General features: G+C 42.3%; 3 protein-coding genes across 4 annotated transcripts in view; 2 read left to right on the plus strand and 1 right to left on the minus strand.

The window, feature by feature from the left end:
- Nucleotides 1–7,717, minus strand: part of LOC139623223 (serine/threonine-protein kinase 32C-like) — a 75,305-nt gene extending 67,588 nt beyond the window's left edge. The window contains exon 1 of the mRNA XM_071481271.1: nt 6,818–7,717. Within this exon, the coding sequence (XP_071337372.1) occupies nt 6,818–6,899 (82 nt within the window). The 5' untranslated portion in view covers nt 6,900–7,717. The remainder of the gene's footprint in view (nt 1–6,817) is intronic.
- A 624-nt stretch (nt 7,718–8,341) lies between these two features.
- LOC139623226 (leucine-rich repeat-containing protein 27-like) lies at nt 8,342–14,779 on the plus strand. Its single transcript, XM_071481275.1, has 11 exons — nt 8,342–8,524; nt 8,733–9,017; nt 9,196–9,326; nt 9,671–9,729; nt 10,101–10,253; nt 11,107–11,308; nt 12,383–12,523; nt 12,880–12,985; nt 13,589–13,686; nt 14,313–14,433; nt 14,540–14,779. Exons 2-11 carry the CDS (start codon nt 8,805–8,807, stop codon nt 14,651–14,653), a joined length of 1,338 nt encoding a protein of 445 aa, XP_071337376.1. The 5' UTR covers nt 8,342–8,524; nt 8,733–8,804; the 3' UTR covers nt 14,654–14,779.
- Nucleotides 14,780–15,404: 625 nt separating this feature from the next.
- Nucleotides 15,405–24,743, plus strand: pwwp2b (PWWP domain containing 2B). Of its 2 annotated transcripts, none has more exons than XM_071481274.1 (3): nt 15,405–15,819; nt 18,080–19,811; nt 22,769–24,743. In XM_071481274.1, exons 1-2 carry the CDS (start codon nt 15,680–15,682, stop codon nt 19,809–19,811), a joined length of 1,872 nt encoding a protein of 623 aa, XP_071337375.1. In that variant the 5' UTR covers nt 15,405–15,679; the 3' UTR covers nt 22,769–24,743. The 2 variants fall into 2 exon arrangements, with proteins under 2 accessions (XP_071337375.1, XP_071337374.1); XM_071481273.1 differs by having other exon boundaries at nt 18,080–19,807.
- Nucleotides 24,744–26,071: the final 1,328 nt, after the last annotated feature.

The following is a 26,071-nucleotide window of genomic DNA, read 5'->3' on the forward strand; positions in this document are numbered from 1 at the left end:
ACAGGGAAGATACTGCTTTCTGCAGAAGGATGAAAGGGAAGACTGTTACAAGTAGTGGTGCATCCTACTGTCCCAAATAATTAAATCCAAAGTCACATTCTCTGATTTCCTTCTTTAACCTGAATTCTCTATATAACCATGTTTCTCATGTGCATGTAGACATAATGTGTGTGACAAACTCTCTGGCAACATAAGTGAGCTCAAAGCGCTACATTAACAAGTAGAGTGGTAGTGGGTGGTGTGGTATTCTGACATCAAAGAGGCTGACCAACAGGCTGGCAGTCCTGTCCTGTCCTCGTGCAGTAATGTGAAGAACAGAATCACCTTGCTCCGACCTCATTCTCTCAGTTACAAATAGGCTCCTGAAAGAAAAATCCAATCTCTGATGGACGGCCATAATAAAAAACCTCACCAACACTAATTTAATTAACAGTTAAGAGTTTGCATGCTGAAGCAGAAATACTGCATTTTAAGATCTTACAACTATAGATCAAGTTACGATCTGAAGTTAAGAAATTACATCCACTGTTAATGGATTTTATTACTTTGATTACAGTGACGGTCCATTCATAGCTTAGGAACCACGTCTGTCGAGCTTTGGATTTCTCACACGTTGAAGCAGTGTGGTCAGGTGCTTGGGGCTGTAGTAGGGGGTAAAATTCACTAGGCCTATATAAAGAGGGTTTTATCTTTTTAACTTTTAAGACAAAATAAAACAACAGCAACAGTGTAAAAACTACAGTCAATTGTTTATCTCCTCTAAAATAAGCTGCAACCTTTAGCATGTCAACTAGCTAACTACCTACAGTAGTAACCAAAAGTTAAGCTACTTGCAAGGCCTAGGAGGCCTTATTTACAGGTTACATAAAATTCAATCCTGCGCACATCAACTGTGTAGTATGTCTGGATGCTATCAGAGGTTAAGCTAACATTAGCAGCTATGTCTTTCCCTTTTTTGGGGATTTGGGGAAGTTTACACTCCAGCCACCCCTGCTAATGTTACCAAACATATTGATTAGTCCTTATCCCAAAGGCTTTTAATCCAGTAATGTGTAAAGTGAATATGGCTTGAAAATACAAACAAGTATATTAGCAAAGCAGCCAAGAGGGTTCTGGTAGATGAAATTACAGTTTGCTCTTTTTACCTTTCATATCCAGGTTACTACAAGACTAACTAGCTCCTCACTGCAGTATTATAATGCTGTTTCTTTATTTTCATGTCTACATTGATTAACTGCTGGTGAGAACGCAAACCTTCTGCCTGAGAGATGTAGCTGTAGCCTCTGTCTTTTAGAACAATATGTGAGTATAGTCATCATGTCCATACATACCCCTTTTACAGGGTTTTAAAACAAGACAGCTCCCAGCTTGGAATGGCAATTTCACCAAATTCATGAAGATAACATTAGATGAATTAGCTAGCAAGCTGTAGCTTATGACATCTGCCAGTAACAGTTGTCATTTCGGCCAGCAAGATGTCCACCTCTGACTGACATTAAGGACGCATTGAATTTTGAGTGTTAAACCTTATCACTGACATCACCTGTAAAATGTCTTTGTGCCATGTGAGAATGAAAAGCTTGACCAGTGTAGCCACACTAACTGAGGAGGCATCCCTGGCTAATGGAATATAATCCACCCTGTAACTTTTTTTTTTTTTTTTTTTTTTTTTGATTAACTGAAGCTATATAAGTACTTAGCCAAAAAGGTAAAGACTCTACACTTAAACGTTTATAGAACCAGCCATACTACTTTTCTAGAAAAAAACAAAAAAAAAGAGAAAATACATTTGACATAGAACCAGTGCAGGGATGCTGAGATTCTCTGAAAACTGGCTTTAATTAGTTTCTATGGGCAATAATGTCTGGACTGCTGCCAAATGAAACATAGAAGCCCAGGCTTTGTCACACTACATTGCACAAAGGCCTCCCTACAAATACATTCAGTCACTTCACACACACACACACACACACATAATGAATGAGTTTATAAACTACAGAGAGTTTATATCTGTCAGTCTGTCAAGCAACTTGTGTTGACTTTGTGATCCAGGTTTTTACCCTCTCCGATTTGCTACGAGCTTGCCTGAGCACGGGCACAGTGAACATGTACTTACAGTTTCATTCAGGTTTCCCGCAGGAATTGTCTAGGCAAGAGTGCTGCTTCTCCTCTCTCCATCATGAATCTAGTTCAGTAATCGAAGTGGTGGGGATGAGCTGAGGGCGGGCTGAAAGCAGTAATGTATTTCTCCAAAGAGGTGTACGACCACAGAGCCAAATATTAAACTACCCTAACTACTGCTGCAAGGGTGCCTATGGGAGACACTTTATTTTACTCTGTAAGATGCTCCTCTTATCAGTTCCAGTCTTTCATTTGAGGTGCACTTTGCTGACCTCTACAAAAACAACAGAAATGAAAAACAAAACAATCAGCAGGTGAGAGAGAACCCATGCAGACTTTCTCCACCATCCCCGCTTACATCAATTGTATTCCCCTTATCCTAATCCCTTCCTCCCTACACAGAAACAGGCACAGGCACAAACACCTCAACAAGCAAGAGCGCCCTTTCTTCCCTCTGTTGTCACCTCAGCATCAAGCTGAGCTCATCTCTTTGAAGACTGCTTCACTCTGGCACTGGAGCTGCTACGACTGTCATCACCTGCACATCACCTGAAGCTAACAAGGTTACGTAAGACTGGAGTGATGGACAAAAAGCACACACGGGGCACTGTGAGCTGCTTTTATGAGATTTGTATCAGAATGAAAAAGCTACCAGTTGGGGGAAAAAGTGACCCTCACAGTGCGATGAATTGCACTCGAGGTCTTCTTCTTCACAGAGCACATTTTGACATGTCGCAGTAGGAAAAGCACAGGTGTAAATAATAAAATGAATGATGGATAAATACCATTTGGCTGCTTCAGTTTCAGGGTGCTGGCACCGTTCGGGCTGGCTCACTGTCACACTGTCATGACTCACTGGGACACTTGCTGTGAAAAGGCCTACGCTGTCAACAGTGGCCGTGGATGCAGTCAGTCAGATGTAGAAAGACTGTCAGATGTGACCTGCCAGCAGTTCATTACTACAATTAAGGGGCCAACTATGTGGCTGTTATATATAAGTACGACACCATTTTTAAACGTCATAATGAAATTGGATTACTGACACGTGTAAAGTGAAATTTTAGTATTTTCTATATGGAACGAAAATATAAACGCAACACTCCCATTGTTCAGTGTCTGATAAGTGCCTTTTATCAAAATAAAGCTTCACATTTTAGAGGGGCCTTTTATTGTGACGAGCCAGAGGTACACCTGTGCAGCAATCACGCTGCGTAATCAGCATCTGGATGTGCCACACCTGTCCGGTGGATGGATGATCTTGGTGAAGGAAGAGCGTTCACTAACACAGATTTGAACACATTTGTGAACCCTCTGTGTGTGTAGAAAAAAATCTCACATCTTTTATATCAACTCATGAAAAATGGGAGTAAGATGAAAAAAGTGTTGCGTTTACATTTTTGTTCAGTATAGTTTTACATGATTCTATTTATGTAAAAACAGATTACTCTATGAATGCCACATATAGAGGTCTACATTACACATTTTCTCCATATCAGTGAGCCCTACATTGCGTAATCATTTCTGAGATTGATGACAGTTTGTTAAATGAACTGTAACTCTACAAGGGAAATACCCAAGAGTCTGAACTGTGGCCGCACTCTGCAATCAGATGATACCGCAATATGACCACGACAGTATTCCCCACCTATTGTGTAACTGCTGAGACCAATTACAGTGGACCTCTGCTGTGGCGAGTGGCCAGTAGCTGCAGGCAGCCATGAAGTTGAGTTGAATAAAGAGAGTGAGAGAAATTGAGAGTCTGTAACAGAGATGAAAGAAAGTGAGCGCCTCAGTACTCAGCGCAAGTAATCAGCCATCTCACTCTGCATCTATCTTTATCCTCAACCAAATCTGCTTTCATTGCCTCACATACTTATCCTTGACGGGAAGAGCAGTCACGCACACGCTCAGACATTCAGGCTCGCACACACATGCGCCTACACAAAGAACAGAAGTTTATTGTCCACAGAAGTGGAAATTTGCCTTTGGCTTAACAAGGAGGATCAAATGGCTACAACAATATAATAACACAATAAACAGACAACACAATTAACAGCATCTTCTGCATGCACAATCATGCCCACGTTTTGCATACTTTGTAAAGCCTTTGGAGCAAAAATAACAAGTACGCCAAGTCCACACCCATACTGGATTAAAGCATTTGTCAGTTTCTGCACTCTCTCCTGAATACTGTAGCACATTCCCACAAGTACTCTCTTTCAAAAAGCAACAAGCCAGTGCTGTTCCACGTTCAGATGAGGACTTGGACAGAGTGAAGTGCTCCTTTGTCTGGAGCCTGGCCAATAGTTCTACTAAACAGTGTCTACACTCAGTCATTCACCTCCTGCTGTGTTAACAGTTTGTGGAGTGATTTTGTTCATTTACAATACAGCTGCAATTGGTGATTGTTTTCTTTCCAAGTGAAGGATTTAATTATTTTGTTCATAAAATTCATAAAATATTGACAAATACCCACCAGAGATTACAGAAGCCCAAAGTAATGGGCTTAATCTGACCAGCAGCCAACAATCGATAGTTATGAGAAAAGCAAGCGACTTCAGGCATTTAAAAATCATGATATTTAAGAATCCGAGAGAGGAGGACTTTCTCTTTGAAGTCTTTGTTTTAGCTCATTAATGCATACGACCAGTGACAAAGGGAGCCAACTATAGCTACTGAACACTTCAACAGTTTAGGTATTCACTTTTATTGCCAAGGATTAGATGGGATGATCAATACCACTCGCAGTAAACATGAAGCTATCTGCAGCAGCTGGTTAGCGTAACTTAGCATAGCTACCAACATGTTGGTAAAAAGCTTGGAAACCACTGGCGTAGGATGTGGTGGTTTCTGAAATTAAACATTCATTTATTTAGCTACCAAAGAGGGAAAAAAAGAGACTGCAGGCTCACCACTATTTATCTACCACTGACTTGTATTAGTCTCTTGCCCTGATTGCTGTTGTTGAAGTTTCGGCAGGGGAGGCAACACAGCAACGATCAGGATGTGCACCTCAATCAGTCCCACAGCCTTCATTCGCTAATCAAACTACCTGCCAAAAAAGCCCTTTTGGCAGCTACGCTTGGACATCAACCTGACCGCCTGATTATGTTTGCAGCCTTTTGAGCCAAACGCTGCTCTAATATTACTGCCTAATGTAGGCCATATGCTGTTTTCCAAGAAGCCAAGAGATACTGTTTCTAAGAGACCTGACAGTCTGCAAGAGACATCTCTAGTCTAAGTCAGCATCCACAGCACAGTGCACCGTGGTTTGCTCAGACTATTATCAGTGCTAGGCAACTCTTTGAATGAGCAGGGTGAGAGAGAAGCAGCTGGTTTACAAAGGCGGTGTAGAATCAGTGCTTCACAAGTGTTCAAGGTGATCAGACTGACATTAACAGTCGTTTCTTTTGTATGCGCTCAGCACACAGCTACTGTTCACTACGTGTTCAGCAGAGGAGTGTTTTATTGCTGCATAAAGGGACGCACTCTAGAGTACATCCTGGTGTGATGACATCAAATAAAAGCACCTTTGCACCAAAGAACCTCAGTCTTATGCATCATGATAGTGGTTTTGACAAAAGGCACGTATAATCACTATAATGATGCTGATGATGTAACTCACACTCTGGCCAAGTAGATTTCTCTGAACCTCAATTTGGCCTTTGATCAGCTGCTCAATGAAAGGGTGAGAGCGTAGCACTTAGGGCTGTGTGACCACTCCTATTCTTTTAAATAACCACTCCCCTTGATAATAATTTGAATTAGTGCTGGACACTTTTCTTGAAGGCTATCCGCAAAAAGCTGTAAGCTTAATTGGGTTATCCTTGCATGCAATACAAAACAAACACTCACACACACATATGCGCACACACACACAGAAGCCATATGACCATATCCCTGCAGAGAAATGACCTCATTTACTCAAGTTTTGCCTGTAACTTGGCCAGCACACAGATGACAGCTCCGTATCAACAGTGGATTTCTGCAACAGTCTATCATGCAGATTCTGTGATTCAGTGCCGAGCTTATGGGGTTTACTTGCAAGAGGCTTATTTCCCATATACTGACAAGATATCATGAATTCACATTACTTCCATGCATGACACTAATCTTGTCTTAATCATGCAATTAGCTCTCTGTCTTCAAATAGTCCGTATTTCAAAGGGTTCATTCAGGCATTAACGTATTTTCTCACAGTTTTTCTTTAAGTGACAGTGGGGATGCCACACTCTCTGCCCTGTGAGAATGATATTCACCTCATCTGCACATAAGCTCATTTGAAACAGCAACTTTATATGCTGTCAGTGTTCGTTATGTGGGCGTTTGTGAGTGTGATGAAAATACAAATTTAAGGATACTTAGCCTTTATATCATCGCCTGTGGAAACTAGATCTGACAGACAGTACAGGAGGCTGGACTTAACGCCCACAACATTTCTAAGACTTCCTTTGCTAAATGTAGGTAACATGCCTCTTTTAGCATCAACTCCAACCGCCTAAACAGCAAGTGCTCCTCCGTCAAAGGAGAAACTTTCACAACTTCGGTGGCTTTGGCTCCACATGCTAGTGCTAACTTGAGAGACACAGTTAAATAGGAACACAGCTGATATAAACAGAGACTGTTAGCCACAAGTCCTACATGTGTTTTATTTCACGGTCCCGGGAAAGCCGCGTTTTACTTTTCCACCACTCACCATCTTCCTTTTCATCGAAAACTGGTCTCTTTGAAGAACTATTGGCTCCCATCCTCTTCTTCCACTTGCCCCAGTGAAACATTGATGCTCAGATTGCATTCCTTGCCTCTTGGAGAGAAACTACAGCTCTGTGTTGGACACCCTCCTAAAAAGACAGCGGGAATAACCACACATTTCACCCAAACCGTGTCCGTTATTTCGCTTTACTTATCCGTTGTTTATTCTGCCGAAATTGTGAGCACCGCGAGTCAAAGTCTCTCAAAAGCAGGGGGGGCGGCGAGGTGGCGGCACCGACGGGCTGTCAGGTGTCCGCAGAGAGAGACTGTCCGGGCGGCAACAGCTGGAGGTGAGTGTAATCACTCCGTGCTGGTGTTGTTCAGTTGTCGTCCGTAGCCCAACAGCGCGAACCGAGAGACTTATGTTTGTCGGGGCTGAGAGTGAGAGCTGCGTCGACTTTCACACACTTAGCGAAGAGGAAACAGGAAGTCAAGCTATGTGGCGTTGAAAATAAAAGCATTAAAAAAGAAAGCTATTATACTGAAATCACTGAAGTCACCTCAAATTAGAAGCAACTGGCGGAAGCATCATCGCGATCAGTTGGAGAACTTGTAAATGCAAACAGATAGATAATAATAGATAGATCGATTAAATTGATCAAAGAAGTTAAATTATTTACAGTGAAGCTGTGAATAGTCCAGTTCAATTTCAAGTTAAAGTCGGTGTGGGTAATAAATCATGGTCAGAGCAATATGACGCGCAAAATTAAGCAGGGATTATGTGCAGTCTTGACAAATATATATATATAAATATGTTTGAGCGAATAAGTATGTTCACCATGTGACGGACTGACTGTAGTCCATAGCTCCACCATGGCCTTTAGCCTATAGAGCACGTAAGTAGCCTTTTGGTGAACCGAAAAAAATAGTTTTTGATTTATACCCCCCAAAAAAAATCGTTCTAGTGCAGTGCGATCTTTATATACCTTATATATACTTTTACTGTAAACGTTTGCTGAGGAGACTTTTATATTGAAAGCCAGAACCGGAAGCTTCTGTTAGGTGTTCTGACTAACTTGACACTTGTGAGAGTAGTGTGACAGTTGCTGGCCAGTGACTGTAGTCGACGTAGCTCTGTATCACAGACTGTCATGCATATCAACACATAGGGACCAGCCTCTATAGGTGAAGCCAGGATAGCTCAGTACAAACGGGAGGGTTTCATCGCTTGTTACCAGCAGAGAGCTGCTGCTGTCCTCCAGCCTAAATCAACCTCAGTGAATTGTTCCACCATCTCATCAGAAGATGGATGGGTGGTGCCGGATCACTGAGGGGGAGAAAGATTTAACACTTTGTCTTCAACCTGCACACCAGCTTTATTTATTCCTGCTGCTGCCCTGTCGCACTACTGCACATCATAAAGTATAGCATCTATATTTATTGTTATTATTTATTATATATTTATTTAACTGAAGAAAGTCTGTGGTTGATCCATCATGATCGCAGTTCGCCTGTTTTGCACATGGACAGTTGCCGTAGTTAGTGTTGAACGCGTTGCCATGGTTACTCCGTCAAACTCGTGAGGCGGTAGCCGCAACTTAACGAGACATTTTCCTATTTCATTTTTTTTCTTATTTTTATTAAACCGTTTCTGTTAAGAGGTCGCAGGGTGGGGTTCACAGGTCTACGGCCATGTTTACTCAAGTACCAGGTAAGCTAACACGGCGGTGGCTCAGCAGACAAAGGGGGGGCATTAGTAAAAGAACTGTTTGCTAATGTTAGCTAATGTTGGGTAGCAGCGGAGGGTGAACGGCTAGCACCTGCTTCCAGGCAAGCTAAAATCTCAAATGAAAGCATTCTACATTTTAGACGAAAATTTTGATTGAATTCGACTCTCACACAAGCTTTCTTATCTTTAGACACAGGGAGGAAAATGCCAATGAAAAAAGACACCTGAACACCCTGGACACCATCACTGCATCACTTCTACAATGTCTTCCCCAAGGGAGAAGGAGGAGGTTCAAGACCTGCAGCGAAGCTCTGTCTTTGGGAACTGTGCTGCCAAACCACAGACCCTCCACTTTGTGCCTGAGGATGCTGAGCCACAGGAGCCTGAAGAACATTCTTCAACAGAGACATTGTGTCTGAGCAGAACTAAGCTAAAACATGTTTCAGAAAGCATTTTGAAAAATAGCACACTAAAGGTCAGTTTTGACTTTACCGTGCACTTGTCAACCTCTACACGCCCAGCTGCATGCTGTATGCTGCAGTAGTTTTCAAGCAAAAATCATTCCACTGGAACATTAGGCCAACAATGTAATCTGTTTAAGTTATTACTCGGCATTATCTATTAATTCTAACAACTCAATGTATCATCTTCAGTATTTATATCTTGAAGGCAACCAGATATCCAGTATCCCAGGTCCGTTGTTCATCAGCTTGCCCAACCTGCAGTGGCTGGACCTCAGAAATAACCAAATTGTGTCGCTCCCTGCTGAAATTGGCTTGCACAGGTAGGCGACTTATGCAACTGCTCTTTGAAATATATGTCAATGGTTGCCAAACCCCTAGGCCACCAGGGGAGTACAGTTTGCTTATTTGCCACATTTCATAATATTGTTTGATGAGAATTTTTCTATTTTTGAGTTCTTCTGTTAATGAGAACATGCTCTGAAAAATAAATATGATTCCAAAGTGTGGCAAATGAGATTCACATTAATATAAGCATATCTGGGTTTCTTTGACTAAGGCATATCTTGTACAATTTCCCCCAGTGCATTTTAGGATTAACATCTGTCATCTGATCAAAGTAAGTAAGTAATCATCTAATGATTGAACTATTATTTGGTTCATGTAGGTCTCTGAAAACATTACTACTTGAAGGGAATCCTATCTCAGAACTTCCACCAGAGTTGGGTGAGTTGAGTTCAGTCACCTCTGTCAGTGAGCAGCGTCACTGCTCTTTGAGATAACGAGCTGTCTCTCTCTTTCATCAGTTTCAATTAGCCACACTGACAGCAAATTTAGATCTAGATTACATGCAATGAATAACTACTAGTTACTGATAGAAAGGACATACAATATGGTTTAAAATGCTTTTCTTTCCTCTCAGCTGTTATCACTGATGCTTATTACTGCACTGTTGCTTGCATTAAATTAATGAAGGTAATGGAGGTATGCACACCATGTAAGCCTCTTCTATGGATGCATTCATAGTGAATTAATCTGTATAAGAGTGTCAGCTGAATTCAAATGACTTCAGCTGTATATTTGCCTTTTTTTCCCAGGAAATGTGATTACCCTCAAAGGCCTGAACCTGGGGAACTGTCCCATCAGTTTTCCTCCACAAGGCATTGTGCACCAGGGTCTCCAGGGCATCCTCCAGTACCTGAGGAGTGCCATGGCTCAGCGGCAAGTTAGCACAAGGAAGGCCCCTCCAGGTGAATCAAAGGCACCTTAACTCTGAACAAGGCAGCAGCAAGGTGTTCAGTATGCACGTGCATCCTAGCCATCTGCTCTTTTTGTCAAAGATAGGATGGCTGGCCACAAAAATAGCTCCTAGCCCTGGTACCGCTTCACTGGTGTGACTCCAGTTCCCTTGGAGACGGCGCGTGCCATGCAGCTGACTTTTTTTTTTTTTTTTTTTTTTTGACACCCCTGTTCCAGCTCTGCAATATTTTTAGCCAGATGAAAATGATCAATAACCTGTGGGCTCTAAACAGGAGCCCTCTGTCACAATGCACTGTCTAGAGGTAATCACTGTGAGAAGCCCAAGACAGCCCTCCACAGGAGAGGTTGCTGCTGCACAATGAGCAGAGCTGCACCCCTCAATCAAACGATTCATCTCCCTGCCCACAAGGTTATTAACAAAGACAGGGCTCTGGTCTCTGTGGGGGGAACTCGCCTTTCATTTATTTGGCTCAGAGTATAACTTAAGCAGATCTGAATATACACCATTCATTTACATACTGCATGGTCATCAACCTTTTCCAGCTGTTAAAACATGGAATATTTAGTCAGTTTGAATCTAATTATTCTAAATGTGGTTAAAAGTAACTTTCAGACACTGAATATTTATTTCACTCAAAACTTCCTGGCCACATGTTCTGCTCTGCAATCCACATAGATGTTTAGAAAGGAGTGTTTTACCTGCTGTTACTGGTTGTGTGAATTTGCTTGTAAAAAGCTGATAAATCTTTTGCTACGGCTGGAAAGTAACTATTCTACTAGTAATTCTTGGTAATCAACCAGTTGTCATGTACATTGTACTTTGTACGTTTGTTTAATTGGTAGAATTGCCAGTGGTGGAGAGGCTCCAACTGTCAGAGCTGATGGGGTCCAGTGTGGAGGAGCAGGATGAGTCAGTGGATGAGGATGAGCTGCAGAGGTTCAAGGAGCTAAAACAACAGATGATCCTACTGGACAAAGCGGAGCTGGGTTCTATAGCACAGGGTGATGGAAACCCAAAGTCGCATCTTCGTCCTATTATCAAAAAGTAAGTAAAGGTATTAGGATGAAAGGAATAAGAGATTTCTGAAGGGAAAATCCTTAATATAAAATGGTTTGACATTTTAGGATACATGTTTATTTGGTTTCTTTGCAAGAGTTTGAAGAGAAGACTCATAAACTCTTATCTCTTTAGGTATATAAAGTCACAGCCAGGAGACATTTAGGTTATCATAAAGACTGCAAACAGGGGGACAGAGCTGGACTGGCCCTGTCCAAAGGCTGCAAACTCTGCCTACCAGAACCTCTAAACCTCACTAATGATTAAATTATATACATATAAATATTTTTAACTATGTACATACAAAGGTATAAAAACTACAATTCACCATTTTATGGGGGGGTAGGTGTTGGACTATTTCTTAGCTGGGACCAGTAAGTTAATGGAGTCTCCACTTATGTAACCCGCTAACAGCAGTTTGTTGTTTTTGCACTTCAGTTTTTTAACAATTTAAACAATATAGATAGAACATGTTTATTAATGAGCTTCCCACTGGACATTGCAAGCTGATTCCACTCCTTATGCTAAGTTGCACTAACCAGCTACTGGCTTTAACTTCATATTTAATAGACAGACTTAGGAGTGGTATTACTGTTCTCATCTCACTCTCTGCCAGAAAGTCAACAAGCATATTTCCCCAAATGTCAAGCTATTTCTTAAAAAAGCTAAGATCCGAGTCTGAGTTGCACATGTACATTTTTTTAACTGGGCTCAGAGAGATGAAAACAACATGTTATCTATTTTGGATCCAGGAAGCAAATATCTGTTGGACATATATCAGTTTCACCTGTTCAGGTTTCTAATGCAGTGAAAGTGTTATTGGCTATCTGATAGTAAGATAGAGGAGATGGATTTGTTTTGTTTCAGCAGATAACTTAAGGGCTCAAGACTGGATTTGTGGTGGAGGGCAAAGTATATGGCATGGTGCCTTGAAAAAGAATAGCACAACACTTTTTGATGACACTCTCCACCAAGTGATAAAAATCTCCCAGCTATCTCCACTGGGACTCCGAACTCGGGAGAGCAGTAAAATAAAGTATTTTGTTTCAATTTATTTGTCAGAAAAAAGGCGACAACCAAGGCCGGCATAATTCCCGAGCTTCGCCTGTTTGACACTCAACACTGGAAGAGGCCAGAGGAGAGGAGACAGGCTGCAATGAAAGAGCTGAAAGAGAAGCAAGCTATTCTCGAGCAGAGGAGAAAGTAAGCTGATTTCTGCTTAAAGACTTTCAGTTCAGTATAGCACTGTAAATACCCTGTTCTCTGTCCTTCTACATTTTGACCATTGGATTACCTTGGCTGAATTACACAGAATACTTTGGACTGGTCATACCACATGTAAGGCAGAATGTTGTTTCATAAAGCATTGCTGCACTGTATCTAACTGGCATTTGTCCAAGTGACCAATAGTAAGGGATCAATATTATGTCCACTATATAACGACAGAGGAACAATCAATGTTTACAGACCTTTTTGCAACCATTTAGAAACAACTGCCCGAGAACCATTGTCCTTAACATAAATCTACTGCAGTGCATTGTTATCTGGGTCTCCCTTAGAAGCCAAGACGCTCTTCGGAACTGGCGCACACAAGCCAAGGTCACACAGGAGAAGAAAATGTCAGAGCACAAGGAGAAGAAGAATCAAAGACAGAAAAAATCTGAGGTATGTGTGGAATAAATCACCTAAATTTCCACTTGCCGACATGGTAACCACCAGGAGGCAGTAGAGCACCACCTCTGTCACACTGGATAGAGGACAAAATCAACAGATATGAACTCACTACAAGATAAACCCCCTTGATGCTCGTGAATGGGTTTTCAGTTAGCAGCATAACAAGAATCAGTGTCAGTGATCCTTAATGATGATGTTGGTGCTGTTGAAGGCAGCAACAGATGCCAGTGCCTGTGGTGGAGCATGTTGCATCAGTGCTAACAAAGCAGCAGCACATACTTGCAGGCATGCACACACTGCAGACATTTGCAGATGGATGGTGTTCAGTAATTTGACTGTCAGCTACATTTCCATGCATGTAGCTGAAGAGTACCTCATAATGTTTGCATTCAGCCAGCAACACCAGTGTAAGTGTTCACTGAAAAATCCATTTGGGTAATTTGACACAGGGAGGCTGTTTTGTTGCAACTTTAGCTTTAGGCTGTTTGTAGGATGTGTTGCAACAGTTGCATCATCCTATATGAACACACGCTCTGCACTCAAGAACAAAGTGCTGTTGTACATTATAATAAACAACTCTGCTATCTGTTCTAGGAAGCAGAAGCAGATTCAAAACCTGATGTGGAGGAAAGCAGTGATACTCTGCAGAGGCAGACATCCACCGTGCCCATCCAAGAGTGTGAGGAGACCAGGTACATGGGAACTCTGGATGACTAAAATATTAATACTGTCTTCTACAAACCAAAAACATAGAACACATTCACAACACCCTCAAACCTAAACAATTATTTAAATTAGAATTGACCAGAGATGTTTGTTTTAGTTTTGTCTTGTCAATATGCCTGTTAGCTTTGACACTATATGTTTATCTTCATCTCCTCATTTTTGAAGGGTACTGTCCTTAAAAGGGAACTTTGTATAATTTATGCATATGTAAAATGTATCAGTTTAATTCATGAAAATCATACAAGACATACTTGAAGGCTTATCCACCAAATGGCATTTTGCATGGTTTACAATTGTGAGCCATGCAAATGCAGACAGAGAGCTAGAGACATCTAGTGGAGAAAGAGAGACATACACCCATCATAGACCATCAGCATTTTCCTTTGTTCTTCTTTAACAACATTATGTCTTTGATAAAACACATAAACAAGATTTGATAACACACCTCAGTCTTTTCTGTCTTCAGTGATAAAATAAATCTTAATTGACTAAATTTTATTAGTCACAGTTGTCCACCATCCATGAGGAATATGATACCAGTGGCCCTACCTAAGCATCTAAATGTTCAGTCTTTTGATTTGTAATTTTCCAGATCGGCCCGTGAGCTAGAGCGGCAGATCCGGGCCCGTGTGGAGAAGATGCAGGATAGACGCAGGAATCCCAGGGGCACAGCCAGCGAGCAGATGGCAGCGGCAGAGCAAGATGTGGAAGAGGTCAAACCTATACTTCATTACTCACATAACTGATCTATATTGAACTCCTACAATATTGATCAGAATTTGTTTTTGTTGTTTTGATTCTTCCTATTTTTAATGACAGATGAGGAAGTTACAGACACGGCTGCTTGAACGGAAGAGAAACCAAGGAAGAGATCTTGAAAACTGTTTTACTATCTTCACTGGAGACACCTGGCCAAGTTTCCTTGACAAGTGACAGGGATTATACATTCCTTCTGTTTGAGTTTTGTGGTACTGATTTCATTCTCAAATGTCACTGTAAAGATTAATGACCATTGTAGTGCTCATATCTTAAAATAAAGACCTCAAGGCTGTTGGGTGAGTGAGTGTTTTACCATGGTATGGTTCATTTTTATCTTTCTTTCTTTCTTTCCTTATTTGTCTGAGGAATTTTCCCTAATATACAAACTGTGTTGCATTTACTTCATCTTATTATAATTTAATATCTCAAACATGTACAAAATAAACAGGGCACTGTTGCTTATTTACTGTGTGAAATTAAGTTACTCAGTTATTTAATGTTACAGTGGCTCACTACCCAATTGCATAAGCATAACATTCCCTGTGTCAATTATAAAAACTCAAGTACCACCTTACAGTGTAAATCAAAGCTTAAAATATAAGAATCGTTAAGGGGAATGGATAGGAAATGGTAAGACAAAGGTGTGTGTAGTGCCAAATTGAAGAATTCAAAGTCAGTTTTTACTAAACTGTTTATTTATTGCTTTTGTCAGAGTGTAAATAATCGTAGCTGTGCATCTTATAATGATTTGTTAAATATAGGTCATAATTATTTCTGTTGTCAAAAATTTAAAACCGTTTCGGTCGTTACATCATAGAAAATGCATCCATGTTTGATCCATTTGCCAGTATAATAACAGTGCACGTATAGAACAAAACGCCATTAGACTCTCGTCGGGAAAACTAAGGCTTTCCCGAGATAAAAGTCTGTAGTAATGAACGGCATCAAACAAGTCAAAGTGAGACAGAGAAAGGGTAGGCCTTGTCTTGGAGGATTTTTTGCTCCTCTAGCACAGGGATCGTGATGTCAGCGGTAGCGGTACTGTTGTAATTGACTTGGTGGGGGTGATGGCGTCATTTTATGCCCTGGTGTAGCCTCCTGCTCCAATAGCGAAGGGGAGACGGATCTTTGGCCGACGCGACCGTGGCTCCCTTGGCCGGGATCGAGCACCGCCGAGCCGGACACTTCACCCCGGGAAACATGGAGGCTGTGGCCGAGGAGCTGCGGGCCGGCTCTCGGGTACCTGTCACTATCGATCAAATAGTTAACGATACACTGGTGGTGACGCTGACCTATCGAGAAAGGAGCTACACGGGGATTTTACTTGATTGCAACAAAAAGTGAGTGTTATTTACTTTATTCTCTTTATACATTTGTCTCCAAAATCTATTTGCTAAACTCTGCTAACGGCTAATCTACCTTTGATGCTAAGTCAAAGCTAGCTGTTAGCTAACTGGGCCTCCATACAAAAGACTCATAGGTGACAAGGTAGCTATCTGCTAGCTTGCTGGCTAATGGCAAACTGATATCATTTTAGCCCATTATAAGGTGATAAACTATGTTATTATACTGTGGTGAAAAACTGTATGTGAAGATAGAGGCCCTGTCCACAGAGATTGTGAATGACTTCTTTTGAACAATAGCTAATGTCACTGGGTTCATCTCTAGCTTATTGTTAGCCTAATCAAATACAGAGCAGCTAAAACGTATTCAGAAAAAAAGGGTAGGCCTTGGCTGAGCAGCATTCTGTAAATCAGTTATATTTTGATGTCTGTACATGCTGATGGTAGTGCATTGTGTGCTAAATTTCTGAAGTGATGTTGTGTTTCAAATAATCTGAAATACAGTTGCAGTGTAGAGAAATGGCTTGATTACCCTGATTACCAGTGACTTTTAATCTATAGAAACAATAGAAAATGACAATAAAGATACATGTGGGATCTGATGAATCACAGCTGTTGTGGTTTTATTGAAAACCTCTTTCTGATAAGATCCAGTGACCATGTTAGGCTCTGTGTTTGGCAGTTTAAGGCCCTTTCTTGCTATTTGAAGAAAACATTCCTGTTCAAATGAGGAAACCAGATGAGAGTAATTTGACATCAGTGTCATGTCTTATCTTCCCCTCTTGGTGTGTGTCACATGTATAAGCCCTGTGTTGCTCTTAGTGTTGTACACCTTAAAAGCCAGTGGCTTTAGACTATTTATAGACTAGCAGAATCAGAATCTGACCAGCTTTGCCCCTTAGTATGCTTAGATGGTTTTTCATGTGAGAGCTCATACTGTCCTGAAAATAACCCACCCAAATGGGAAAAGGCCTTGGAATAACTTAAAATAGGCCCACTTTTCAGGCCTTGTCACTGACAAAATTCTAACTAATTCTTCCTTTTCAGCTCATGGAAATACGGTTCCTGTCATTGTCTCTCACAGGTTTTTTAGGCCTATCATACAGGCAGATCTCCACATGTAGTTACACTGTACACAGCCTGAAATGGCAACAGTCCGGTGAATCATTGCTGGTCATATGGTGCGTCCTTGTACTGTGCCTAACTAGCACTGTGTGTTCCCTGTCACAGGCTGAACTGTGCCGTGTCAATCATTATGAAGGCTAATAATCAGCTGCTTTAGAGGCCCTTATTAAAAAAAAAAAAAAAAAGAAAAGAAAAGAAAAAAAAAAGGTGAGAGGAACAATCTTCACCAAGAGACTATTATTTGGATATGCCTGCCAGTTACTTCTCCTGGGGAGGAAAACAGGCTCCCCAAATGTGCACTAATTAATAATCTCACCACACATAAGCCCTGAGTAGACATCGATGCAAAAACAAACTGAAATCTCCTGGCTCCTACCCTACCTCTCTGAATCCCGAGTGATTCATGGGATTGTTTTTTGTTCAGTCAGATGTTGGGGAGGAGGGGTGGGGGGGTCCTGGGCATCCTGTGGTCTCTTTGTCTGCTGTCTCCTGACTAAAGCAGCACAGCCATGTTACTGTTGCCTGCCAGCCACCTCTCAAAGACTCCTTGGCAGTTGGGCCTTCTTTGGACATGTTTGCTGGTCCCAGAGCAGGAAAAAAGAAAACGTAAAATCACTCAAAGAGAGTCAGTGATACTATTGCTCCATTTTTTATTTTTTTTTTGCGGCCTAAGGCAGCAGGATGTCTGGCTGCTTGTAGAGTGGACCCCAACCCCCACACGAAAAGAATTTTCAGCATACAGGTGACAGAGAGAGTGGTGTCAGTGTGTCCAGTCAAAGTAAAACAAAATGGTAAAATAGGTTTCTCTCCTTGTAGCCTGTGTTAGGCCACTTGTATGGAAGGCTTTCAACAACATCTCATTTCTCATTTGGCCTAATTGAAACAGCGAGGTGTTTGATTTGTGCTGTGTCACCGGCCTAGTTATCTAACATGTTGAAATACAAGTGCAGTATTACAGCATCATTCTTGTGGAGGAAATTGCACAATTTAAAAATTCAACAATTGCTTCTTATTAGTACAAGAATGTTTGTGTTGGCTTGCATGAACTTCACTGTAGCACACTAACAAAGCTAAATGAGACACAATTATTAATGTCTTGTTTTGTGTGTTTTTTTTCCCCTTTCGATCATAGGACTGGGCTCTTCTGTCTACCAGATTTCACAGCAAAACCCGGGGACTGCCCGATATCTAAACCAAGTTGTGAAATCCCAGAAGTTCTGAGTGAGGAGCCGGTTTCCAAATCTCCCAGCCAGGCTTCGCACAAACCAAAGGATGAAAACACTCTCCCTGAAAGCAGCATACCTACTGCACCTCTCCCCTGCCCCATACCCACACCAGTGCCAGCTGGACAGACTCCTTACCCTCCTTATTTTGAAGGAGCCCCCTTTCCTCAGCCCTTATGGGTGCGCCACAGCTACAGCCAATGGGTACCTCAGCCCCCTCCACGACCAATCAAGAGAAAGAAGAGACGGACGCGAGAGCCTGGCCGCATGACCATGAGTACTATCCGTCTGCGGCCACGGCAGGTACTATGTGAAAAATGCAAGAACACACTGAATAGTGATGAAGACAGCAAAGATGGCATCAGCAACACCAAGACGTCTAGAAAAGAGAATGCACTACAGAGCGACGACGACGCTGATGACAAGGACATCCCCTCTAAGCTGTCGAGGAAAGAGGATGTAGTTGCTACCAAGGACACTAAAAGGCGGGAAAATGGCACCAGCCTTGACAGCAAGCGCCTTAGGAAGGACAAAAGGGGGGAAGCTGATGGGGAGAAGTTCCCCGGAGGTGACGTCATTATCCCCCACAGTCCTGTCATAAAGATCTCCTACAGCACTCCACAGGGCAAAGGGGAGGTCATGAAGATCCCCTCACGAGTCCACGGTTCAGTCAAACCATTTTGCCCCAAACAGCTGGTGCAGAACGGTGTGGGAGAGAACGGCAAGGAGCCTTCTGATCCTACCAAGGAACAACGGCATATTCTAGATGCCACACGGTCTGGCCTCACTGTGTCCATTCCCAAACTCAAACTCACCAGGCCTTTCACAACTGTGGGTCAGGACTTGCCTTCTCCAAAGATCCGCTTGAAAACCCCGCAGAGGGAGGGTGAGGACAGTGTGGTTGAGTATGAGGCAGAACTTGTAGAGGGCACTAGGAGACGAAGCCCCAGGGTTCCCGGCCCCTGCCTCCCCCACTCTGATGACTCAGGGGAAGGCAAGAACTCTCTGGAGCTGTGGTCAGGGAGTTCTGGGGAGGAAGCCGAGCGCGGCCACAGCGACCTCACCCTTCTCATCAATTTCCGTAAGCGTAAAGCGGATTCTTCTAGTCTGTCAGTCTGCAGCAGCGACAGTCTGGATGAGTCCAAGTCCTTCAGCTCTGATGGCACCTCACCAGAGCTGTGTGATCTGGCACCCGGTGAAGACCTCTCTGTAACCTCATCTTCCGTACCTTCACGGGAGGACTGCAAGACAGTGCCGCCGCTTACGGTGCGGCTGCACACGCGCAGCATGACAAAGTGTGTAACAGAGGAGGGTCATGCTGTGGCGGTGGGCGACATTGTGTGGGGGAAGATCCATGGCTTCCCCTGGTGGCCAGCACGCGTCCTCAGCATCAGCGGCACCCGCAAACAAGAGACGGCCAGTTGCGAGGCGCAGTGGCCTCAGGCAAAGGTGGCGTGGTTCGGTTCACCCACCACGTCCCAGCTCTCTGTTGCCAAACTATCGCCCTTCAGAGAGCTCTTCAGGTCCCGCTTCAACCGCAAGAAGAAAGGGATGTACCGGAGAGCCATCCTGGAGGCGGCCAAGGCTGTGGGTCACATGAGCCCGGAGATTACATCGCTGCTTTCCCACTGCGACACGTAGGTCAGTTCACAATGTTTACACGAGGGTGTATCACATCTTGTAGTTTGACACATGTGTCCATGTGCTTTCCAAAGACCTAAATAGGGCGTGGCAGTTCAATGCAAATTTACCAAAAACACAATTAATCTCTCACCAGCCTAATTGAAATGATGTTGGATTGTTCGTTTAATTAATTCTTTGAGACAGGCCTTAGCCAACCCCTTCACTGAACCCAGATATATAACAACACCCTACAATCAATCAGTTAGCATCTGCTTTTGTTGTTCGTGTGGCTTCATTCAAACAGAGGAAGTTTAGTCAGCTTTGTTCCAACTAGTATTTCTAAGTAATGAGACCAACACAGAGAGCCCAGGATAAGTCATAGGAAACGACTCAAACGTTGGAAAAAATTGCAACAGGGCACCGCTGCAGATGTCGAGGAGCTGGCACAAAAAGTAGATGCACTGGCAGTTTGTTTCATCACCTAAAAGACCAATACAAAGAGGGATTGGCCAAGAAATAAAAAGACACAGCAGGCTATTACACAAGCATTTGCAAACCTCCACATGTGTTTATTTTCAGGGACACGAGCAAGACCAGAATCAAGAATAAAGCATCTCTTTGTGTTATTAAACACACATTATGCATAAGATGCTGTGGCAAACTGACTTATCTAAGACAGAGAGCAGGTAGGATCTATGTGGAACCTAATAAAGGGATCTTTATGAATCTTTTTAGGTTCCATGATCAAATTTTGAAAGTAACTTGAGTTATAAACAACTATGAGACAAAAGATCCAGAAGCAGCCTAATGGATTTTCACAGTCTGCAGCTACAACCTGGGATACAATGGAATTCATCCTGAAATCAGCTCAAAGGAGATTTTTGTGCCAATTATGCTCAGTACACTGTAAAAATACAGCAGGAGAACATATGAAAGGTTGATTAAATATTTATCTGACACTTTGAAGTCATAGCTGGAGCCTCCTGACTTTTACTCCTTATTTTTTATGAGCTACACAATCTAAAGTCCCGCTTTAAAACCATGAAGCCGATGAGCTTCAGTTACTGATATGATGTTAAGAGAGGTTAAGTGGGAGATTCTTACTCCTGAAACTGATGAGTCAAATGTGACGCAGTGTTTTGAAGATTTATCACTCTGTTACTGGAACAACAAAAGGAAAAAGATTATACAGTGATGAGTGATGATCTTTGGCCAAGTGCAGCCGCTGTTTCGCAGAGAACACACAAACATGATAACAACCAAGTTCAATTTTGTCTTGTTATGTAGTAACTCACAGAATTGGCATTAATTAGCGGGAGATGATATGACCTGCTGCCATCGATGTTTGTCATTGTAAGAAGGCGGTGCTCAGTGCCAGCTGAAAATGAGAAGCTGCCACCTGAAAGACTTGTACACTGCTCTCTGCTCATGAGAGCAAGCAGAGAGAGGGGAAAAAGATTTGTGTCAACACATAATATGAGTTTTAACAAATATTTTCGTCACAAGTCTCATATGCTTGAACTGTAGAGCCACTGCATACCCGCAAACACCCTGCAGATTGAATGAGAGGACGTAAACGTGTCATTCACATTTAAAGATCACTCACTTTGCTAAATGCAAAGAGTCAGTCATGTTTTTCTTAGTACACAACAGGGAAGATCCTGTGACTGAGTTACTGAGTAAATGTGACTGTCAGTTGTGAAATACATTCCAGGTCATGTTACCCAGCCAACTCTTAAATCCCTTTAAAATATCATATTTGATGACGGGGAGTGCGAGCTGAGCACCAACATGCTTATTTAACAAACACTCCACCTTCTTCCATGCCACCCAAGGGAGTTCTGCTTTGTTCGTGTCATGGAACAGTTGCTGTGTGAAAAGGGCAAAACAAACATTAATACCAGCTGTAATGAAGGCGCAGGCTGTGCTGCTGCGTAGCTCGTTAAAACCACTAATTTCCAAAAGTGAGTCTCAACAAAGAGATCTGCTTCAGCACATTGAAAGGAACTCCAAGGTACCGGTCCACACACAGACGGGTGACAAATGAAAGGAAAACCCTGAATAAATGAGGGCAGTCATAACAAATGCAGATGCTTCCACACAGGGGACAAGAGCTCACCGAATGCTTTAATGAAAGGTAGTGATGTGTCGCTTTGTGTTATTGTCTCCAGTAAGGAAACATTTTGATTTACAATGTTCACAGCTGAGTTATGGAGGAGCTTGTGCGGATGATGTGTATAGTGTGTGTTCCTACTGTGTGTCCCACCTGAACACATATGGTGGAAGAATGTTGTTCGACCCTCCACTAATGTTCAGAGACTTTTTTTGGAGCTGTTTTGGAGGCTCAAGCCACTTTATGTTGGGTTTTCCATTCATTTCTCACCCATCCTGATGTGATAAGTATGTTTTCTGTTGAGTCTTATAGCAGGTCATGTCATGCTATGGCTTTGCCATGGTTTATCCTCCTGGTTTCCAAGTTCATTGACCCTGTGTAGCCAGGCAGCAGGCCCTCAGCACACACTCAAAGGTTAAATATTGTCTTTGAGTGATAGGATGGCCAGACAGGCAGATCTCAGCCCCTCTGTTGACTCTGCTGTGGGCTCAGTAGCCAAGAAGAGGGTGGTTGTAGTAGAGAATAAACACAGTAAGGGGTTAAGACGAGTCTATATTTGGTACTTTTTTCTAGCGCTCATAAAGGAAGCGTTTTTCTTGCTCTGTCAGCTACACAGAGGTTTTAGTCAGCTGGAAAGTAGCTGACGTTCACTTCACGGTGCTCCACAACCTTCATATGACAAACCTGACATGTTGAGAAACGCATCTCTCCCTATGTCGAGCCTTGTTTTAAAAAAAAAAAAAAAAAGTTTCCCTGCAGCAGATATATGACTTGCCTTGTTTGCTCATTGTCTTTACTTTCAGCTACTTAATGTTCTCTCCCTTCTCCTTCTTCTTCTTCTGCTTTCTGCTCTCTCGTGTAGAGGCTGAGGACTGAAGAGAGGTCTCCGAGGTTTTTCTGAATTCTCAGACTCTGTCATCAAGACCCAGGAGGGAATACGTGCGGTTGCCACGGCTACTATTTATATGCCGTTTTTTTTTGTTTTTTTTTCCTTTTTCTTTTCTTTTTCACAAGGCTGGTGGAAAAATGGCCGCCAAGGTGGAGTGTTGTTGAGACTGGATAAGGGAGCAAAAAAAGGCCAGGCATCTCATGGTCTCCCATGAACTAAACTATTCCTCATTTAGTTTTTGTTTTTTTTTTTGTTTTTTTTATTTTCTAGATTTAATCATATTTCAATAGAGCTGAATAACGACACTACAAGGACCCGAATGTATTTATTATCTGTACCGGTTTATTATGATCCATTGAGTACACCGCTCTACTACAGTCTCCCAAAACCTCCCAGTCTGCTGCTGTCAACATCACGGTCCTCGCCGCCGATGTGTTCACTACGAGGTCCAACTCGTCCAGCCAGAGGAAGCCAGTGGCATCTTCAAAATAACGCCCCCCCGCCCTACCCGCCCTCCTCGACCATGAGACATTTTTACCATGATTTGAAAAGTCTTACCCTGAATCTCCTGACCTCTGAAAATGTGAATGGCTCCATCCAGAGACAGTAGTGACTGTTCCAGCTCTTCTAGCGACACACAGTGTTCCATCCTCGTAGCCTTTTTGAGACATTAGTTGGGTTTGTGGATGTATTTATACTGAACTCTATTCCTCTCCAGAATCACGTTGTTGTGTCTCTCTTCCATTTCATTTTTAACTTTAGGAGTGTCACATCGGCGTATTTACCCCTCCAAATCCCTTTTTTTTTTTTTTTTGTTTAATTTCCTGCGAACACCATTTTCACATCACTTTAATTATTTAAAGCGTCATGTTTCAGAAAAAAAAGCACTTTATCTGTACCTTGGTGGCCTGCTGTAAGCTCACTGTCTGAAACACTATTGCGAGATACAGCCCTGATAGGCAGCAGGGGAGTTCAGAAGTCTTTGTGGTTGACTATCCATGGCCTTGGAGATACAACAAATACAAAAAAATCTTCTTTTTTTTTCTTTTTTTTTTTCTTTTATTTTATTGTACGATTTTTGGGGACATCAGACACAGATGGTTGTGTACACTGTATTCTCGCATTCAACTTGGGTGTGTTCCTCTCAGCTTATTTAGCACACACACACACACACACACACACACACACACACAACAAAAATCCATGTTTTAACATTTCCACTGGAGAAACATGGGTGAACAAATGTGTCAAAGCCCCCTATGCATTATCAGTTAAAGCTTTATGAGTGACTTTGGGAGAAAAAAAAAATAACATGCTGTAAGAATACTGTGAATTCAACTGCTGAGTGTGCTGAAGAAAAGCTCTCTACTAGTTGGAGCCTGTCGTTATATTGAGTCATCCGGCAGAAGCAGACTGCAACGCTGACCTTTAGTGACCTTTGTGTTGAAAGCAGCACTGTTGGAATAGGGGGAGGGAGGCAGTGAAGGCAAGAGACCACGGCTGTCAAGCGCAACCCAGTCTGTATTAAGAAAAAAAAAAAAAAACTTAACCGAAGATTGCACACAGTCACGCTCAGCCAACCAGCCCGTCTCCTTTCTGCCTGTCTGGGAACTGTTTTAGATGGAGGCTGAAAACTGGGCTCGCTGAATGTCAATGAGAGAAGTGTGTTTATTGCAGGAGCAGGAGATAATGCACTCCTCCCATTTTTTGATCATCTGTGGTTTGACCATTTGCTCTCAAGCCCAGCTAGTTCCCAGGCAGCCTTACACAATGAGGAGTGGGAGGGGCAACATCTATGTATGCCTGAGAGGGGAAACAGTCGTCAGGATTTTCCCATGTATGAGCAACATGGCTATCTACTGTTGCCCACGTTGGTCAATGTTATTGGCTACTTTTTTGTTTTCTTTTTTTACATGTACTGTACATAAAATAAAATATACAAGCAATACCTGTGCTGTTGTGGATCAGCCTTTGATATTCCTTTTTTAAAGTTCAGTTCACTTATCAGGAGGAAAACTACTCAGCCAGGGAGCAGTTGTATTACATCTGTGGTTCTGCAGGAAGGTTTCCAAATAAATAAATTAAAAAAAAAACCCTGTTATGTCATCAGGATTTCAACTTGTGACTTCAACTTTTTAATAGAAAGCTTTTTAAAAAAAACTATTGGTGCAGAGTTTAGAAACAATGTGGGTATTTACCAGGCAGAGAGGTGATGCTATTCACATTAATTCCAGGAAATAGAAAATCCAGTGTTACAGGGCCTTGCTAGTTTTATGTCACAGTGTCTCGGCCTCTGCTGATTTTGTTTTCTTTTTTTTTTTTTTTCAGCCTGATGTCACTGAAAGTTGAACACTAAATTGAAAGAACACTAAATTGGTGGAGCGGCCCTTTTTAATACAGTAAAATGCAGATTTATTTATTGGTTATGACGGGTGAATTTATTGCCTTTATTTGTTAGTAATCTAGCTCCCTCACTGCCGGCTTTCATTTACTGCTACTTTGCTAATTAGCATTAGCCATTCATTTGTGAGGAATGGACATGGTTTGCGTATTTACAGTTACAGTTTGACACTTCAGGAAATATGTTTTATTTTCTTGCTTGCAGAAAGTTAGATGAGAAGACTGATACTGCACTTTTCATGTCTGCCTGGTCAGTATACAGCGAGCGCCAGCAACCGCGTAGCTTAGCAGGAGGTCAAGCTCGCCTGACTTGCTCTTTTACTTTTTTTTTTTTAACTTTTTTGTGTGGTTTTGTTCATCAGTGAGCTTCAGACGTCCCAGTACGTGGATTTTGTAACTTGCAGACAGAGCTGGGCTTGCTGTTTCCACATGTTTCCAGTCTTAGAAACCAGTTGCTGGTTGTAGCTGTAACATTACTGGACAGATTTGAGAGTGGTATCAATGTTTTCATCTAACCAGGTAAAAAAAAAAGCAAAACAGTCAAAGTATTGCTTTCATCTTTCCGAGCTATCGGCCTTGACTTGTGTGTGGGCATTGCCCTTGGTTCTGTTTCAGCTTGTAACTCACACACTTGCCCTGTAATTTCTCTGTGGTCACATGTTTGCTGTCATCCAGTTGCATACGCTCAGTAACAACTTCAGACTGAGGAGTTTTCAAATTGTGCTGCCGTTTCTGCTCCTTCTCTCTCATCACAGGAACCATTTAAAAGCTGGAGGCCTGAATTAGCCTTGTATCCACTACAGTGACTGTTGGTCACCTTTGAGTGGAAATTACAGCTCTTTATAGCCAGGTTAGTGGCCCTCTAAATGCTGACCC

The sequence above is a fragment of the Trachinotus anak genome, unplaced genomic scaffold, assembly GCF_046630095.1.
Source record: "Trachinotus anak isolate AG129_WGS33_773 ecotype Australia unplaced genomic scaffold, CSIRO_AGI_Tana_v1 ptg000007l, whole genome shotgun sequence".
Classification (NCBI taxonomy): Eukaryota; Metazoa; Chordata; class Actinopteri; order Carangiformes; family Carangidae; genus Trachinotus; species Trachinotus anak.

What these genes read in the sequence shown, in the direction of transcription:
- LOC139623226 (XM_071481275.1), top strand. Translation starts at nt 8,805, where the DNA reads ATGTCTTCCCCAAGGGAGAAGGAGGAGGTTCAAGACCTGCAGCGAAGC. An exon ending in AGAACTTCCACCAGAGTTGG is followed by an intron (nt 9,730 to 10,100) that starts GTGAGTTGAGTT and finishes TTTTTTTCCCAG; the next exon opens with GAAATGTGATTACCCTCAAA. An exon ending in CTTCGTCCTATTATCAAAAA is followed by an intron (nt 11,309 to 12,382) that starts GTAAGTAAAGGT and finishes TTTATTTGTCAG; the next exon opens with AAAAAAGGCGACAACCAAGG.
- pwwp2b (XM_071481273.1), top strand. Translation starts at nt 15,680, where the DNA reads ATGGAGGCTGTGGCCGAGGAGCTGCGGGCCGGCTCTCGGGTACCTGTC. An exon ending in TTACTTGATTGCAACAAAAA is followed by an intron (nt 15,820 to 18,079) that starts GTGAGTGTTATT and finishes TTTCGATCATAG; the next exon opens with GACTGGGCTCTTCTGTCTAC.